Source organism: Petromyzon marinus, chromosome 21 (assembly GCF_048934315.1).
Source record: "Petromyzon marinus isolate PM22_M1 ecotype Great Lakes invasive population chromosome 21, UKy_Petmar_22M1.pri1.0, whole genome shotgun sequence".
Taxonomy (NCBI): Eukaryota; Metazoa; Chordata; class Hyperoartia; order Petromyzontiformes; family Petromyzontidae; genus Petromyzon; species Petromyzon marinus.
The window spans coordinates 5,214,876-5,231,442 of NC_133687.1; the positions used below are offsets into that span (position 1 = coordinate 5,214,876).

General features: G+C 55.0%; 1 protein-coding gene across 2 annotated transcripts in view; it reads right to left on the reverse strand.

Annotated features, from left to right (window-relative positions):
• The window catches only part of LOC116944486 (uncharacterized), a 43,797-nt gene that overhangs the window by 13,858 nt on the left and 13,372 nt on the right, over positions 1-16,567 (reverse strand). For both annotated transcript variants that reach the window (XM_032958127.2, XM_032958126.2), the window contains exons 2-4: positions 14,557-15,383; positions 13,453-13,552; positions 992-1,203 (exon numbers count right to left, since the gene is read on the reverse strand). In XM_032958127.2, coding sequence (XP_032814018.1) covers positions 992-1,203; positions 13,453-13,552; positions 14,557-15,382 — 1,138 coding nt within the window. In that variant the 5' untranslated portion in view covers position 15,383. The remainder of the gene's footprint in view (positions 1-991; positions 1,204-13,452; positions 13,553-14,556; positions 15,384-16,567) is intronic.

The window sequence follows — 16,567 nt, forward strand, 5'->3', positions numbered from 1 at the left end:
GTCTTTTCTTGGGAGCGGTGGCGCAGTGGTTAGCACACTGCACTACGAACCCGGACATCTCCTAGGTCGACTCAGGTGAGAGTGAGTGTGAGTAGGCGGGTGAGTGTGGGTGAGTTTGGATGAGTGTGGGTGAGTGAGGCTGAGTGTGGCTGAGTGTGGGTGAGTGTGGCTGAGTGTGGGTGAGTGAGGTTAAGTGAGGCTGAGTTTGGGTGAGTGTAGGTGAGTGTGGGTGAGTGAGGCTGAGTGTGTCTGAGTGTAGGTGAGTGAGGCTGAGTGTGGCTGAGTGTGGGTAAGTGTGGGTGAGTGTGGGTGAGTGAGGCTGAGTGTGGCTGAGTGTGGCTGAGTGTGGGTGAGTGAGGCTGAGTGTGGGTGAGTGAGGTTGAGTGTGGGTGAGTGTGGGTGAGTGAGTGAGGCTAAGTGTGGGTGAGTGTGGGTGAGTGAGGCTGAGTGTGGGTGAGTGTGGGTGAGTGAGGCTGAGTGTGGCTGAGTGTGGCTGAGTGAGGCTGAGTGAGGGTGAGTGAGGGTGAGTGAGGGTGAGTGTGGGTGAGTGTGGGTGAGTGAGGTTGAGTGTGGGTGAGTGAGGGTGAGTGTGGGTGAGTGAGGCTGAGTGTGGCTGAGTGTGGGTGAGTGAGGGTGAGTGTGGGTGAGTGAGGCTGAGTGTGGCTGAGTGTGGGTGAGTGAGGCTGAGTGTGGCTGAGTGTGGGTGAGTGTGGGTGAGTGAGGCTGAGTGTGGGTGAGTGAGGTTGAGTGTGGGTGAGTGAGGCTGAGTGTGGGTGAGTGTGGGTGAGTGTGGGTGAGTGTGGCTGAGTGAGGCTGAGTGTGGGTGAGTGTGGGTGAGTGTGGGTGAGTGTGGGTGAGTGTGGGTGAGTGTGGCTGAGTGTGGGTGAGTGAGGCTGAGTGTGGCTGAGTGTGGCTGAGTGAGGCTGAGTGAGGCTGAGTGAGGCTGAGTGTGGCTGAGTGTGGCTGAGTGTGGCTGAGTGATGGTGAGCACCGGTGGTGAGGCTGAGCACGGCCGAGGTGGTGGCGCTTCCGTGCCGGTTCCGGGCGACGCAGGAGTACCGCGCCAAATGCAGCGCCGCTCGCGCCGCCGCCACCTCCAGCGCGTGACGCACAGAGGTCGCGGCCCCGTCCGCAGAGGTCACGGCCCCCCGCACGGAGGTCACGACCCCTGGCGGCAGGACGCACGAGTCCTCGCAGGTCCAGCTGCACGCACGCAACAGGCGTGGAGGCGACGTGGAGTTGACGTCGGCGTGGTGACGTTTGGGGTCATGCTCGCATCTCACGGCGAGAGGAACCTCCAAAAATTATGAATTTGCAAAAATTTATTTATATTTTTATTTTACTACGGTAAGGCCCCCCCCACTGAGCTACATCGCTCGTTTTTCAGAAGCGACCCCTGGCCACCTGCAAACGACCGCTCCGCGAGGTCGCTTATCGCCGCGTGGAAATCCACAGCAGCCCAAATGCTCTGAACGCGTGATGCTGATTCTTCTAAATGTGGAGGGACAAACCCGGGGGAAAAAAATCCACGTGACCACCATGGGGAGAGTGGACATGCAAACTCCAGATATACAGTTGGCGTCGTGGTTGTGATCGGATCCGCGACCTCCTGTACACCAGGCGAAGTCGTGAACATCTCCTAGCCATCGTGGCACCCCGGGTTCGATTCACAATCCGTGCGCCTCCTCTCTCTGCATGGATTTGGCGCCCGCCTCTGTTCTGCAGAGTGAGTGTGAGTGAGTGAGTGTGAGTGAGTGAGTGAGTGTGAGTAAGTGAGTGAGTGTGAGTGAGTGTGAGTGAGTGTGAGTGAGTGTGAGTGAGTGAGTGTGTGCGGCAAAACAACCCCCTACCTCCTCGCGGTGCCGGACGGGCAACTCTGTCGTGGACAGTGCTGTGGGGGGAGGGCCAATTCAGATTGGGTCCTCCCCTCATGGCGTCTGTGACCACCACAGGGGATAAACGGGGGCTCTGGATGGGTGCGAGGGGCTGGTAACCCCTCCACCTTCAAAAAATTACCACGAAACTACGACTTAAACTTAAATATGTAACAAATAAGCTTGTGCCGGAGGCCCCGGGGGGACAAGCGTCTATGACGTCCCCTGGCCAAACCCCAATTGGCGGAGCCAGGAGATTGAATCTCAACCCTCGGGGCTCCTCCAGAAACAACGAAAAGCCACTTCGTTTGGCCACGTGGAATGTTCGAACGCTCACTGCGGAGGAGAGGCTGCCACTCCTCTGTTGGGAGCTGGACCGGTACCGCCTGGATCTCTATGGCATTCAGGAGGTCCGGTGGACCGGTTCTGGCTCCTGCCACCATGAGGGGTGGACAGTTCTCTACTCGGGGCAGGAGACTGCCAAACAACAGGGTGTGGCTCTTCTTTTGAACAAAAGAATGAAGGGGGCGTGGGAGCGTGGCAGTGAGGTGTGGGAAGCTGTAATCCCCAGGCTACTTTGGGCTTGCCTTCCCATCAATCGGAGGCGAGGATTGGTGGTCGTGGTTACTTATGCCCCCACCGAAGACGAACATCCGTGGAGGGATGAAGGCAAAGCCGATGAGTCAGATGCCTTCTATGACCTCCTGTCACAGGTGCTGGCTAAAGTGGCCCCTCGGGATAGAGTCATCTTGTTGGGTGACTTCAATGCCCGAGTTGGTCATGATGCTGGCACCTGGCCTGGAGTGTTTGGAGGGCATGGGCCGGATCAGCTTAATAACAACGGTAGGAGGCTGCTGGATTTTTGTGCAGCCCATGGACTTGTAATTACCAACACGCTGTTCCGGCATTGGCGCATCCACACAACATCATGGATGCATGCCGGGTCCAAGCAAGAACATCTGCTGGACTACATAGTGACGGACCAGCGGATGCGAGCCCATGTCCTTGACACCAGGACCTACCGTGGAGCTGATCTGCCCTCTGACCATCGACTTGTCATCTGTAAGATGCGCCGCCCATTCTTCCGCTCCGGTGGTGGGTGTACACCCAGGACCCCATTCCAACCAAAAGTGGCCTGGTCTCGGTTATCTGATGAAAGTTGCAAGCGAGAATTTCATCATCGCCTGCGGCTGGGGTTGGCATCGCCCCCCACTCCTCATGATGTCGAGGGTAAATGGGCGAGGTTTAGAACTGTGACTCATGCGGCTGCAATGTCTGCTTTGGGTACGCGGTCAGGACCTCCCCAGAGACCCTGGCTGACAGAGGAGGTGTCCAGGATGGTTGAGAAAAAGCGACAGGCCCACTGTCATCGGCTACAGAATCCCACGTCAGAGAATGAGGAGGCTTACCGCAACCTTCGCTCGGAGGTACGGAGAGCCGTGAAGCGCTGCAAGGATGGGTGGTGGTCGCGGGTTGCTGAGGAGATGGAGTCTGCCTCAGTGGCCCGTGATCACAAATCTCTATTTAACTCCATCAAAAAAGTAACATGCAGTGCCACACCTATTACCATCTTTAGTTGAAAAAACGGTGATCCAATCTCCGACCCCCAGGAACAGGTTTGCAGATTTGCTGAGCATTTCTGTGAGGTCCTGGGGGAGGGAAAATCTCTCAGCCAGGAAAACATCGTGGCACAAAGTGAGGATGACCCTGCTGAGGCTGCGGTGCCTCAAATATTGGAAGAAGTCACCCCCTGTGAGTGGCTGGCTGAAGTGCCATCTGTTGAGGAAGTACTGAGGGCGATCCGGAGTCTGAGACCAGAAAAGGCAGCGGGCAGAGATGATCTCCCAAGCGAGATGCTGAGGGAGGGTGGAGTTTGTGCACAAACTGCCCTATATGACATCATAACAACAGTCTGGACCACTGGACGGGTTCTGCAGGATTGGAAGGATGCCCTGGTGGTCCCCCTCTTTAAGAAGGGGGACCGCACAGACTGTAACAACTACAGGGGCATCTCACTCCTCAGTGTGCCGGGAAAGGTCCTGGCAAGGATTATTCAACATCGCCTTGTCAGGCACGCTGAGGAGAGGCTTGCGGAGCCCCAATGCGGTTTCAGGAAAGGGCGGTCCTGCACAGATGCCATATTTTCTGTCCGTCTGCTACAGCACAGGTGTAGGGAATTCCAGCAAGACCTACATCTCTGCTTTATTGACCTGGTCAAGGCCTATGATACCATCAATAGGCCTGGGCTCTGGGTTGTTCTTCGTGCTTTTGGAGTCCCTGTACATCTTGGGGTGCGACAGGGATGTCCTCTGGCTCCCACATTATTTAACATCTATTTCGACCACGTAGTTCGTGAAGCCTTCAATAGCTGTACCGGGGGAATCTCCATATGGTACAGATATAATGGGAGGCTGATCGATGCACGGGTGTGGTCAAGGGATGGCTTCCTATTGCTCAACCACGTTATGTATGCTGATGATTTGGTAATAGCTGCTCATTCAGAGGAGTTGGAGACGCTGCTGCTGAGACTGGAGCGTGCCACTAAGAGATGGGGCCTTACCATCAGCCCCACCAAAACTAAGCACCTTCCTGGGTATTTTGAACCATCGGACACTCCACCCCCACAACTCCCAATCGGTGATGGGGCAGTTGTGGAGAGAGTGGAGAGTTTCCCATACCTGGGATGTGTGCTTATGACCAGCTCCAGTTTAACAGCAGAGGTCTCACTCCGAATCAGTCGAGCGGCAATATCTTTTCATCGGTTGCGTAACGCTGTGTGGAAGCTACCTGGTCTGTCACTCCGCACTAAGCTTCAGGTCTTCTCAGCCACGGTCATTCCCTCCCTTCTCTACGCTTGCGAAACGTGGACCCCCTTAATGGAACATCTTCGCCGGTTAGAAACATTTAGGCTGGCCTGCCTACGATCCATCCTGGGTTTAACCAGACTGGATTGTGTGAGGAGCTCACAAATCCTTGAAAGATCTGGGCAAGGTCCCATCGGTGAGCTCCTCTGGCGGGCAAGGCTGTGATGGCTGGGTCATGTAGCCCGCATGCCCAGCCACCGCATGCCGAAACAGCTTTTGTTCGGCCAGATCGAGGGGGCTAAATGGGCGCGGCACTGGCTAGAGAAGAGATCGAGTGATGTGGTACAGGAGGACGTGGAGCTGAGTGGACTTGCCGATGACTGGTACCAGCGGTGTCAAGATCGGCCTCTGTGGAGGAGGCTCGTGAAGGATGCTACTGGGCAGTTGGAGGCAGTCGCCCTCCAACAACAACGGAGGACGGAGGAGCGACGCTCACAACCATGAGCGGAGCGCCGGGTGGCTAAAGCACAGCAGGTTGACACAGTAGGGGGCACAGGTGGTGCATCAGCCAGTCATCTCAATCAGTCGACCCGTGGCACCTGGGTCTGCCCCGTGACCTCCTGCCAGCGGGCGTTCCACACTCCACGTGGCCTCAACGTGCACATGTCCTGGCACAAGCGTCGTGGTGACATCACCGCCACTTAGTGGCGAATGGCGGCTGTTGTGTTGTTGTTGTGAGTGAGTGTGTGAGTGTAAGTGAGTGAGTGCGAGTGAGTGTGAGTGAATGAGTGTGTATGAGTGAGTGAGTGTGTGTGAGTGAGTAAGTGAGTGGGTGATTGTGAGGAGGAGAGGGAGTGAGTGTGAGAGAGTGATTGAGTGTGAGTGAGTGTGAGTGAGTGTGAGTGAGTGAGTGTGAGTGAGTGTGAGTGAGTGAGTGTGAGTGAGTGTGAGTGAGTGCGAGTGAGTGCGAGTGAGTGAGTGCGAGTGAGTGAGTGCGAGTGAGTGAGTGTGAGTGAGTGTGAGTGAGTGTGAGTGAGCGATTGTGAGTAAGTGTGAGTGAGTGTGAGTGAGTGTGAGTGCAGTGGCGCAGCCGTGAGCACGTCGAGTTACGAACCCGGCCACCCGAGTTCTATTCCCTCTCACGACCAACACCAGTGACGATTATTCGAACCGCTCCTGGACCAATCCCTTAGGTTGACTCCGCCTCAAACGAGTACCTCGTGCGGTATCATTACTGGAGAGACAAAGGTGGCTGGGGCGTGGTGCTGGCCACATAACTCCTCGTGTGCCATGCCGGCCTTCATAGACGTTAAGGCTACACGCGGCGGGATCTTTGGAGTTTGTGTATTCTCCCCCTGTTCTGTGTGGGCCTTCTCCGGGTTATCCCTTTGCCTCCCTGAGCTAAACCCACAGATCCAGTGAAGCTGGCATCGGCCTCACCACATCCCCACTGCTGACAAATTCTCCGCAAATCTGTCAACTGGGATCGCACAGCGGAAGCAGCAGCAGCAGCATCACCCCCTTCTGTTGAGACAACGCCGGCAGGACCCTCCTGAACACGAGTCTTGAGACTCTGTGAGGCTCTCCCGGGTGAACGAGCCGACTCATAATGCCACCGCTCAAATGTACGTAATGTATATGGGTATCTAAGTCTATGGGTGTCTGTGCGAGTCTCTCTCTATATATACGTCTATGAGTATCTGAGTCTATGGGTCTGTACGAGTTTATATATACGTCTATGAGTATCTGAGTCTATGGGTCTGTACGAGTCTATGGGTCTCATTGTAAGTCAATGAATGTCTGTGTGTCTATGAGTCTCAATGTAAGTCTATTGGTCTCTTATGTGCATCTTGGGGTCTGTGTATGATATGTGAGGATGAGCGTGAGCGTGGATCTAATGGTGAGTGGGTGGGTGAGTGAGAGAGAGTGAGCGGATAAAGAGTAGTGTGAGCGGGTGAGTGGGTGAGGATGAGTGTGAATGGGTTAGTGAGCGAGGATGAGGAGGAGTGTGAGTGAGTGAGTGGGTGAGTGGGTGAGTGAGTGGGTGAGTGTGAGGATGAGGATGAGGAGTGTGAGTGAGTGGGTGAGTGAGTGGGTGAGTGTGAGGATAAGGAGTGTGAGTGAGTGGGTGAGTGTGAGGATGAGGAGTGTGAGTGAGTGTGAGTGGGTGAGTGTCCGGCAAAACAACCCCCTACCTCCTCGCGGTGCCGGACGGGCAACTCTGTCGTGGACAGCGCTGTGGGGGGAGATCCAATTTTGATTGGCTCCTCCCCTCATGGCATATGTATCCACCACAGGGGCTAAACGGGGGCTCTGGATGGGTGCGAGGGGCTGGTAACCCCTCCACCTTCAATTAATTACCACGAAACTACGAATTAAACTTAAATATGTAACAACTAAGCTTGTGCCGGAGGCCCCGGGGGGCCAGGCGTCTATGACGTCTCCTGGCCAAACCCCAATTGGCGGAGCCAGGAGATTGAATACCTACCCTCGGGGCTACTCCAGAAACAACGAAAAGCCACTACGGTTGGCCACGTGGAATGTTCGAACGCTCACTGCAGAGGAGAGGCTGCCACTCCTCTGTCGGGAGCTGGACCGGTACCGCCTGGATCTATGCGGCATTCAGGAGGTCCGGTGGACCGGCTCTGGCTCCTGCCACCATGAGGGGTGGACAGTCCTCTACTCGGGGCAGCAGACTGCCAAACAACAGGGTGTGGGTCTTCTTTTGAACAAAAGAATGAAGGGGGCGTGGGAGCGTGGCGGTGAGGTGTGGGAAGTTGTAAGCCCCAGGCTACTTTGGGCTCGCCTTCCCATCAACAGGAGGCGAGGAATGGTGGTCGTGGTTACTTATGCCCCCACCGAAGATGAACATCCGTGGAGGGATGCAGGCAAAGCCGATGAGTCAGATGCCTTCTATGACCTCCTGTCACAGGTGCTGGCTAAAGTGGCCCCTCGGGATAGAGTCATCATGTTGGGTGACTTCAATGCCCGAGTTGGTCATGATACTGGCACCTGGCCTGGAGTGATTGGAGGGCATGGGCCAGATCAGCTCAATAACAACGGTAGGAGGCTGCTAGATTTTTGTGCAGCCCATGGGCTTGTAATTACCAACACGCTGTTCCGGCATCGGCGCATCCACACAACATCATGGATGCATGCCGGGTCCAAGCAAGAACATCTGCTGGACTACATAGTGACGGACCAGCGAATGCGAGCCCATGTCCTTGACACCAGGACCTACCGTGGAGCTGATCTGCCCTCTGACCATCGACTAGTCATCTGTAAGATGCGCCTGCCATTCTTCCACTCCGGTAGTGGGTGTACACCCAGGACCCCATTCCAACCTAAAGTGGCCTGGTCTCAGTTATCTGATGAAAGTTGCAAGCGAGAATTTCATCATCGCTTGCGGCTGGGATTGGCATCGTCCCCGACTCCTCCTGATGTCGAGGGTAAATGGGCGAGGTTTAGGACTGTGACTCATGCAGCTGCAATGGCTGCTTTGGGTACGCGGTCCAGACCTCCCCAGACACCCTGGATGACAGAGGAGTTGTTCACGATGGTTGAGAAAAAGCGACAGGCCCACTGTCATCGGCTACAGAGTCCCACGTCAGAGAATGAGGAGGCTTACCGCAGCCTTCGCTCGGAGGTTCGGAGAGCCGTGAGGCGCTGCAAGGATGGGTGGTGGTCGCGGGTTGCTGAGGAGATGGAGTCTGCCTCAGTGGCCCGTGATCACAAATCTCTATTTAACTCCATCAAAAAAGTAACCTGCAGCGCCACACCTATTACCATCATTAGGGGAAAAAACGGCGATCCAATTTCCGACCCCCAGGAACAGGTTCGCAGATTTGCTGAGCATTTCTGTGAGGTCCTGGGGGAGGGAAAATCCCTCAGCCAGGAAAACATCGTGGCACAAAGTGAGGATGACCCTGCTGAGGCTGCGGTGCCTCAAATATTGGATGAAGTCACCCCCTGTGAGTGGCTGGCTGAGGTGCCATCTGCTGAGGAAGTATTGAAGGCGATTCGGAGTCTGAGACCAGGAAAGGCAGCGGGCAGAGATGATCTTCCAAGCGAAATGCTGAGGGAGGGTGGCGTTTGTGCACAGACTGCCCTATATGACATCATAACAACAGTCTGGACCACTGGACGGGTTCCGCAGGATTGGAAGGATGCCCTGGTGGTCCCCCTTTTTAAGAAGGGGGACCGCACAGACTGTAACAACTACAGGGGCATCTCACTCCTCAGTGTGCCGGGAAAGGTCCTGGCAAGGATTATTCAGCATCGCCTTGCCAGGCACGCTGAGGAGAGGCTTGCGGAGCCCCAATGCGGTTTCAGGAAAGGGCGGTCCTGCACAGATGCCATATTTTCTGTCCGTCTGCTACAGCAGAGGTGTAGGGAATTCCAACAAGACCTACATCTCTGCTTTATTGACCTGGTCAAGGCCTATGATACCATCAGTAGGCCTGGGCTCTGGGTCGTTCTTCGTGCTTTTGGAGTACCTGACCCTCTGCTCACGATCATTAAGGACCTTCATGATGGTGAGCGGGCCCGGGTAAAACTACGTGGCCGGGAGTCAGAGCCATTCCCTGTACACCTTGGGGTGCGACAGGGATGTCCTCTGGCTCCCACATTATTTAACATCTATTTTGACCACGTAGTTCGTGAAGCCTTCAATAGCTGTACCGGGGGAATCTCCATATGGTACAGATATAATGGGAGGCTAATCGATGCCCGGGTGCGGTCAAGGGATGGCTCCCTATTGCTCAACCACGTTATGTATGCTGATGACTTGGTAATAGCTGCTCAGTCAGAGGAGGAGTTGGAGACGCTGCTGCTGAGACTGGAGCGTGCCACTAAGAGGTGGGGCCTTACCATCAGCCCCACCAAAACCAAGCACCTGCCTGGGTATTTTGTACCATCGGACACTCCACCCCCACAACTCCCAATCGGTGATGGGGCAGTTGTGGAGAGAGTGGAGAGTTTCCCATACCTGGGCAGTGTGCTTATGACTGGCACCAGTTTAACAGCAGAGGTCTCACTCCGAATCAGTCGAGCGGCAATATCTTTTCATCGGTTGCGTAACGCTGTGTGGAAGCTACCTGGTCTGTCGCTCCGCACTAAGCTTCAGGTCTTCTCGGCCACGGTCATTCCCTCCCTTCTCTACGCTTGCGAAACGTGGACCCCCCTAATGGAACATCTTCGCCGGTTAGAAACATTTAGGCTGGCCTGCCTACGATCCATCCTGGGTTTAACCAGACTGGATTGTGTGAGGAGCTCACAAATCCTTGAAAGATCTGGGCAGGGTCCCATCGGTGAGCTCCTCCGGCAGGCAAGGCTGCGATGGCTGGGTCATGTAGCCCGCATGCCCAGCCACCGCATGCCGAAACAGCTTTTGTTTGGCCGGATTGAGGGGGCTAAGCGGGCGCGGCACGGGCTAGAGAAGAGATGGAGTGATGTGGTACAGGAGGACGTGGAGCTGAGTGGACTTGCCGATGACTGGTACCAGCGGTGTCAAGATCGGCCTCTGTGGAGGAGGCTCGTGAAGGATGCTACTGGGCAGTTGGAGGCAGTCGCCCTCCAACAACAACGGAGGGCGGAGGAGCGACGCTCACAACAGCGAGCGGAGCGCCGGGTGGCTAAAGCACAGCAGGTTGGCACAGTAGGGGGCACAGGTGGTGCATCAGCCAGTCATCTCAGTCAGTCGACCCGTGGCACCTGGGTCTGCCCCGTGACCTCCTGCCAGCGGGCGTTCGACACTTCACGTGGCCTCAGGGTGCACATAGCCTGGCACAAGCGTCGTGGTGACGTCACCGCCACTTAGTGGCGAATGGCGGTTGTTGTTGTTGTTGTTGAGTGTGAGGATAAGGAGTGTGAGTGAGTGGGTGAGTGTGAGGATGAGGAGTGTGAGTGAGTGTGAGTGGGTGAGTGTGAGGATGAGTGTGAGTGGGTGAGTGTGAGGATGAGGAGTGTGAGGAGTGTGTGAGTGTGAGAGTGAGTGAGTGAGAGTGAGTGAGTGAGTGTGAGTGAGTGAGAGGGAGTGAGTGCGTGTGTGAGTGAGGAGTGTGAGTGAGTGTGGGTTTCCACGTGGCTGTTTGGAGGGGCGGGGTTGATGGAGGGGCGGGGTTGGGGGACGGAGGTGGGGGAGGGACAGGTGCAGCCTAGAGCGACTCAAAAATAGACGAACCCTGGGGGGGGGGGGGTCTGTGTGAGTGTCTGTGTGTGTGTGAGTGTCTGTGTGTGTGTGAGTGTCTGTAACAACTACAGGGGCATCTCACTCCTCAGTGTGCTGGGAAAGGTCCTGGCAAGGATTATTCAACATCGCCTTGCCAGGCACGCTGAGAAGAGGCTTGCGGAGCCCCAATGCGGTTTCAGGAAAGGTCGGTCCTGCACAGATGCCATATTTTCTGTCCGTCTGCTACAGCAGAGGTGTAGGGAATTCCAACAAGACCTACATCTCTGCTTTATTGACCTGGTCAAGGCCTATGATACCATCAGTAGGCCTGGGCTCTGGGTTGTTCTTCGTGCTTTTGGATTCCATGACCCCCTGCTCACGATCATTAAGGACCTTCATGATGGTGAGCGGGCCCGGGTAAAACTACGTGGGAGGGAGTCAGAGCCATTCCCTGTACACCTTGGGGTGCGACATGGATGTCCTCTGGCTCCCACATTATTTCACATGTATTTTGACCACGTAGTTCGTGAAGCCTTCAATAGCTGTACCGGGGGAATCTCCATTTGGTACATATATAATGGGAGGCTGATCGATGCACGGGTGCAGTCAAGGGATGGCTCCCTATTGCTCAACCACGTTATGTATGCCGATGATTTGGTAATAGCTGCTCATTCAGAGGAGGAGTTGGAGATGCTGCTGCTGAGACTGGAGTGTGCCACTAAGAGATGGAGCCTTACTATCAGCCCCACCAAAACTAAGCACCTGCCTGGGTATTTTGTACCATCGGACACTCCACCCCCACAACTCCCAATCGGTGTTGGGGCAGTTGTGGAGAGAGTGGAGAGTTTCCCATACCTGGGCAGTGTGCTTATGACTGGCTCCAGTTTAACAGCAGAGGTCTCACTCCGAATCAGTCGAGCGGCAATATCTTTTCATCGGTTGCGTAACGCTGTGTGGAAGCTACCTGGTCTGTCGCTCCGCACTAAGCTTCAGGTCTTCTCGGCCACGGTCATTCCCTCCCTTCTCTACGCTTGCGAAACGTGGACCCCCCTAATGGAACATCTTCGCCGGTTAGAAACATTTAGGCTGGCCTGCCTACGATCCATCCTGGGTTTAACCAGACTGGATTGTGTGAGGAGCTCACAAATCCTTGAAAGATCTGGGCAGGGTCCCATCGGTGAGCTCCTCCGGCAGGCAAGGCTGCGATGGCTGGGTCATGTAGCCCGCATGCCCAGCCACCGCATGCCGAAACAGCTTTTGTTTGGCCGGATTGAGGGGGCTAAGCGGGCGCGGCACGGGCTAGAGAAGAGATGGAGTGATGTGGTACAGGAGGACGTGGAGCTGAGTGGACTTGCCGATGACTGGTACCAGCGGTGTCAAGATCGGCCTCTGTGGAGGAGGCTCGTGAAGGATGCTACTGGGCAGTTGGAGGCAGTCGCCCTCCAACAACAACAGAGGACGGAGGAGCGACGCTCAGAACAACGAGCGGAGCGCCGGGTGGCTAAAGCACAGCAGGTTGGCACAGTAGGGGGCACAGGTGGTGCATCAGCCAGTCATCTCAGTCAGTCGACCCGTGGCACCTGGGTCTGCCCCGTGACCTCCTGCCCGCGGGCGTTCGACACTTCACGTGGCCTCAAGGTGCACATGGCCTGGCACAAGCGTTGTGGTGACGTCACCGCCACTTAGTGGCGAATGGTGGTTCTTGCTGTTGTTGTGTCTGTGTCTGTCTGTCTGTGTCCATGTGTGAGTTGGGAGTGGTAATGTAGCGGTTAGTGCGCTGTGCTACGAATCCGGCAACCCGAGTTCGATTCCTGCTCATGGCCAACACCTGTGACGCTTATCTGAACCGGTCCTGGGCCTCCACAAAAGTCGACGCAGCCTCAAATGAGTACCTGGTGCGGTGTGTAAACTCCGCCCCCGGGGAGACAAAGGCGGCAGGGCGTGGTGCTTGGCCACCCACCCTCTCGTGCGCTGTGTCGGCCTTCATAGGCGCTCGCATAAAGCACTTGCCCCAACAGTCTGTAAAGGCTATACGGGAGATCTTTGTCTTTGTCTCTTTGTCTTTGTGTGTGCGTGTGTCTGTGTGTGTGTGACAGTGTCTCTGTGTATGAGCGTGTCGTTGTGTGGGAGTGTGTCTGTATGTGAGAGTGTGTCTGTGGGTCTTTGCATGGGGAGCGGTGGCGCCGAGGTTAGCAGGCTGCGCTACTCACCTGGTGACCTGAGTTCGATTCGCGCTCACGGCTACTAAATACCAGTGACAATTATCTGAGCCCGTCCTCCCTCCCCTAGGTCGACTCAAAATCAGTACCTGGTGTGCGGTGTGTCAACTTCACAACTTGGAAGAGAAAGGCGGCTAAGATGTGGTGCTGACCACCCACCCCCCTCGTATACCGTGCCCAACTTTATGGGTGCTTCTCGCTAACACCACGTGCCCCCTGCACTCTGTTGAGGCTTACACACGCACTCTCTCACATATGGATACTCGTTTGGGTGAGCGTGACGATGTGGATGAGTGCTGATTGCTGTCTGCACGTGTGTGAGTATGGGAGCAAGTGGGTAAGTGTGTGGGTGAGTGGTGCTGAGTGGCCGGTGAGTGTTGTGTCACCTGACTGTGGGTGTAGGGTCACCAGTCACGTGACACTCCATGACGACCTGTGACCCCTCGCTTACTCGACAGCTGCGCAGCCTCTGCGTGAAAGAGGGGGCTGGGGGAGTAGGGGGCATGGCGATACAATCAGTATTATCCTCACCACCCGAACCACTCTCACCACCCTCACGTGCTTAAATACCTCTACCTGAGTATATGGGCCTCGACCTGAGTCTATGTGCCTCTATGTTAGTCTACCGATATCATGGGACCTTTTTGCCAGTATCAAATTATGAAAAATAAGAATAGGTTTTGCCCCTTTTTGGCAATAAAACAGGTGTTAAGATGTTCAAACACCAGAGACCTTTACCAAGGAATCAAGCCTGCATAACTGTACTTACTTGTGGTGAACGTGCAAACAAACATGCTCTGATCGTATATGCATTGTCTCTGAAACAGATTGTCTATAGATATTCACCAGGCTACTTATCTACCTAACCACTTGCTCACTCACTCACAGTGAACGGCTCTCCTCCCCCACTCTGCACTCGAGTCACACTCATCGCTACCTCCTCCTCCTCGTTCCAACCTCCTAGTTGCTTATCATATCCTACTCCATCCTGTACACGTGACACCTCCATTGTTTCTGTGGTCAGTTACCGTGGCCAATGTTACCATGGCCATTGTTATCGTGGCCATTGTTACCTATCCATTGTTACACTGCACATTGTTACCCAAGTCATTATTTCCATGGCATCGTTATCTTGTCCACTGTAACCGTGGCCATTGTTTCCGTGGTCATTGTCACCTGCTCATTGTTATCGCTGGTATTGTTACCTTGGCCATTGTTACGGAGGCCATTGTTACCCGGGTCATTGTTACCGTGGCTATTGCTTCCATGACCATTGTTTCCATGCTAATTGTTACCTTGCCCATTGTTATCATGGTCATTGTTATGTGTCCATTGTTACCTTGGCCATTGTTACCTTGGCCATTGTTACCCAGGTCATTGTTACCATGGCTATTGTTTCCATGGTCATTGTTACTATAGTCATTGTTTACGTGGCCATTGTTACTGTGACCAATTGTTTTAGTGGCCATTGTTTCCGTGGCCATTGTTACCATGGCCCGGCGCTCGCCTGGGCGCCTCTCCGGTTCCGTCATGCAGCCCCCCGGTAGTGGTGCCGGTTCCAGTCCCGGCCGTCGAGAAGGGCTTCTCCAGCACAAGGCTCTCCACAAACGACGAGAGTGACGCCGTGTCCGACCTCGTGTCCCAGCTCTCTGGTGGCGTTGGGGGGTCCTCGGTCCGGAACCCGGTCCCCAATTCGGACCCCTCGGCGTCCGAACCGTCTCCCCAGAGCTCCCCGACAACACTGGGGGCTCGTCCGGGTGACACAGGGAATCCACCGATGGGCGGGCCTGCCGCCGCGGTCGCACCGCCCGATGCGGTGGCGATGGCGTGGCGCGCGAGGCACACACTTCGCTCGAGCTGCTCGCCGCTGAGGAAGGAGCTCAGGGGGTCCTGAAAGGAAACCCCGGGAACCCCGTGACCCTCGGGGAGGGGTCCGTCAGGATACCCTTGCGGATGTGTGTCGACGACGACGCCTTCATCGACAACGTATTCGGGAGGTGGAGGGAAGGCGACATCGCCGTGGTGATCCTGGAGAGGCAGGGTTGAGTTGTCTCCTTGGTAACCGGGAGGCGGGGGGGGCAGGTCGTCGCCGTGGTAGCCGGGAGGTGGGGGCAGGGGCTCCCCCTGGTAGCTGGGAGGAGGGGGCAAGTTTGTGTCATCGCTGTGGTAATCGGGAGGAGGCGGGGCAGGATCATTGCCACAGTAACCGGGAGGCGGGGGGACCGGGTCGTCGCCATGGTAACCGGGAGGAGGGGGGAGCGGCTCCTGGAAGAGCGTGGAGAGAGTGGGTGTCTCCCTCAGGGGCAGTGGATCCATCCTAAGATGTAGGCACAAGGAGACACGAAAGCACAAGGATATTGTATGTGGGGATGCAGTGACATAGAGCAATGGGGACACAGGAACATGGGTATATGAGCCACAGGGATGCGGGGACGTGGAGACATGAGTCATGGGGGGCAATGGAACACAGCCCACACACATAGTACACACACAAACACAGTACAAAGAATGCAGGCAGACCTGGCTTAGTGCCCACAATGCGTTCCTGGACAAGTGAGCGCTAATCCAATCAGCGCTAAAAGGGGTCATTATATAATTGCATGTATTGGGGATGTGTACCCGACAGCGTTATTTTTGACGCATGAGGAATATATGTGGGCTTAATTATGTGGTCAGAGTGCTAATAATAATACAGATAGTAAACATGACGAAATGAATAAAATCTATTATTTGATATAACAGTAACTATTATGGACTGCACTCACGAGTGCCTTCTGCTGTAATCCCCCTACAAGGCCCACAGTTGGAGGAGCTGCTGCTCTCTTAGTCCGCGTCACTCTCAGAGAAGAGCTCCACAGGACCTCCGTGATGGCCTTAGTGATGCCCTCGGTCAACATTTCTGTAGTGACGTTTATTTTAGGTGGAGCCTGAGACTCTATTCTGGTCTCGTGAGTTATTGTCACCTTGGCAATGAAAAAGAAAAAGTCGACTTCAACAAAGAAAATAATAATGTAATCGTGACGACGAATCCTGATAATCGAATCGCGTGGGTCGGCGGTGGGATCTGGTTGGCTCCAGAGCGTAGGCCGCTCTCATTGGCTGAGCGAATGATGGGTGTGGTTACGTTTCGTGCTGCATGTAATTACTCGTAAGCGCTTTGTAGATTGTTGAAGTCTACAACTTGTTGGGGAAAATGTTCTCCAGGTCAAAGAGCGCTGTAACGAATCGGTGTTCTACAAGCGAGCTCTGCCTGTAAACGAGATCACTTCCTTCATGATCCTCCCTTGTGTTATACACACATCCCTCCATCGCCCCGCACACAGAAACACTATCACTGCTCCTGCACCCAGCAATATTATCACTGCTGCTGCACACAGCAACACTATCACTGTTACTGCACTTAGCGAGACCGTCACTGTTACTGCACACAGCAACACTGTCATTGTTACTGCACACAGCGACACTGTCACTGTTACTGCACACAGCGACACTGTCACTGTT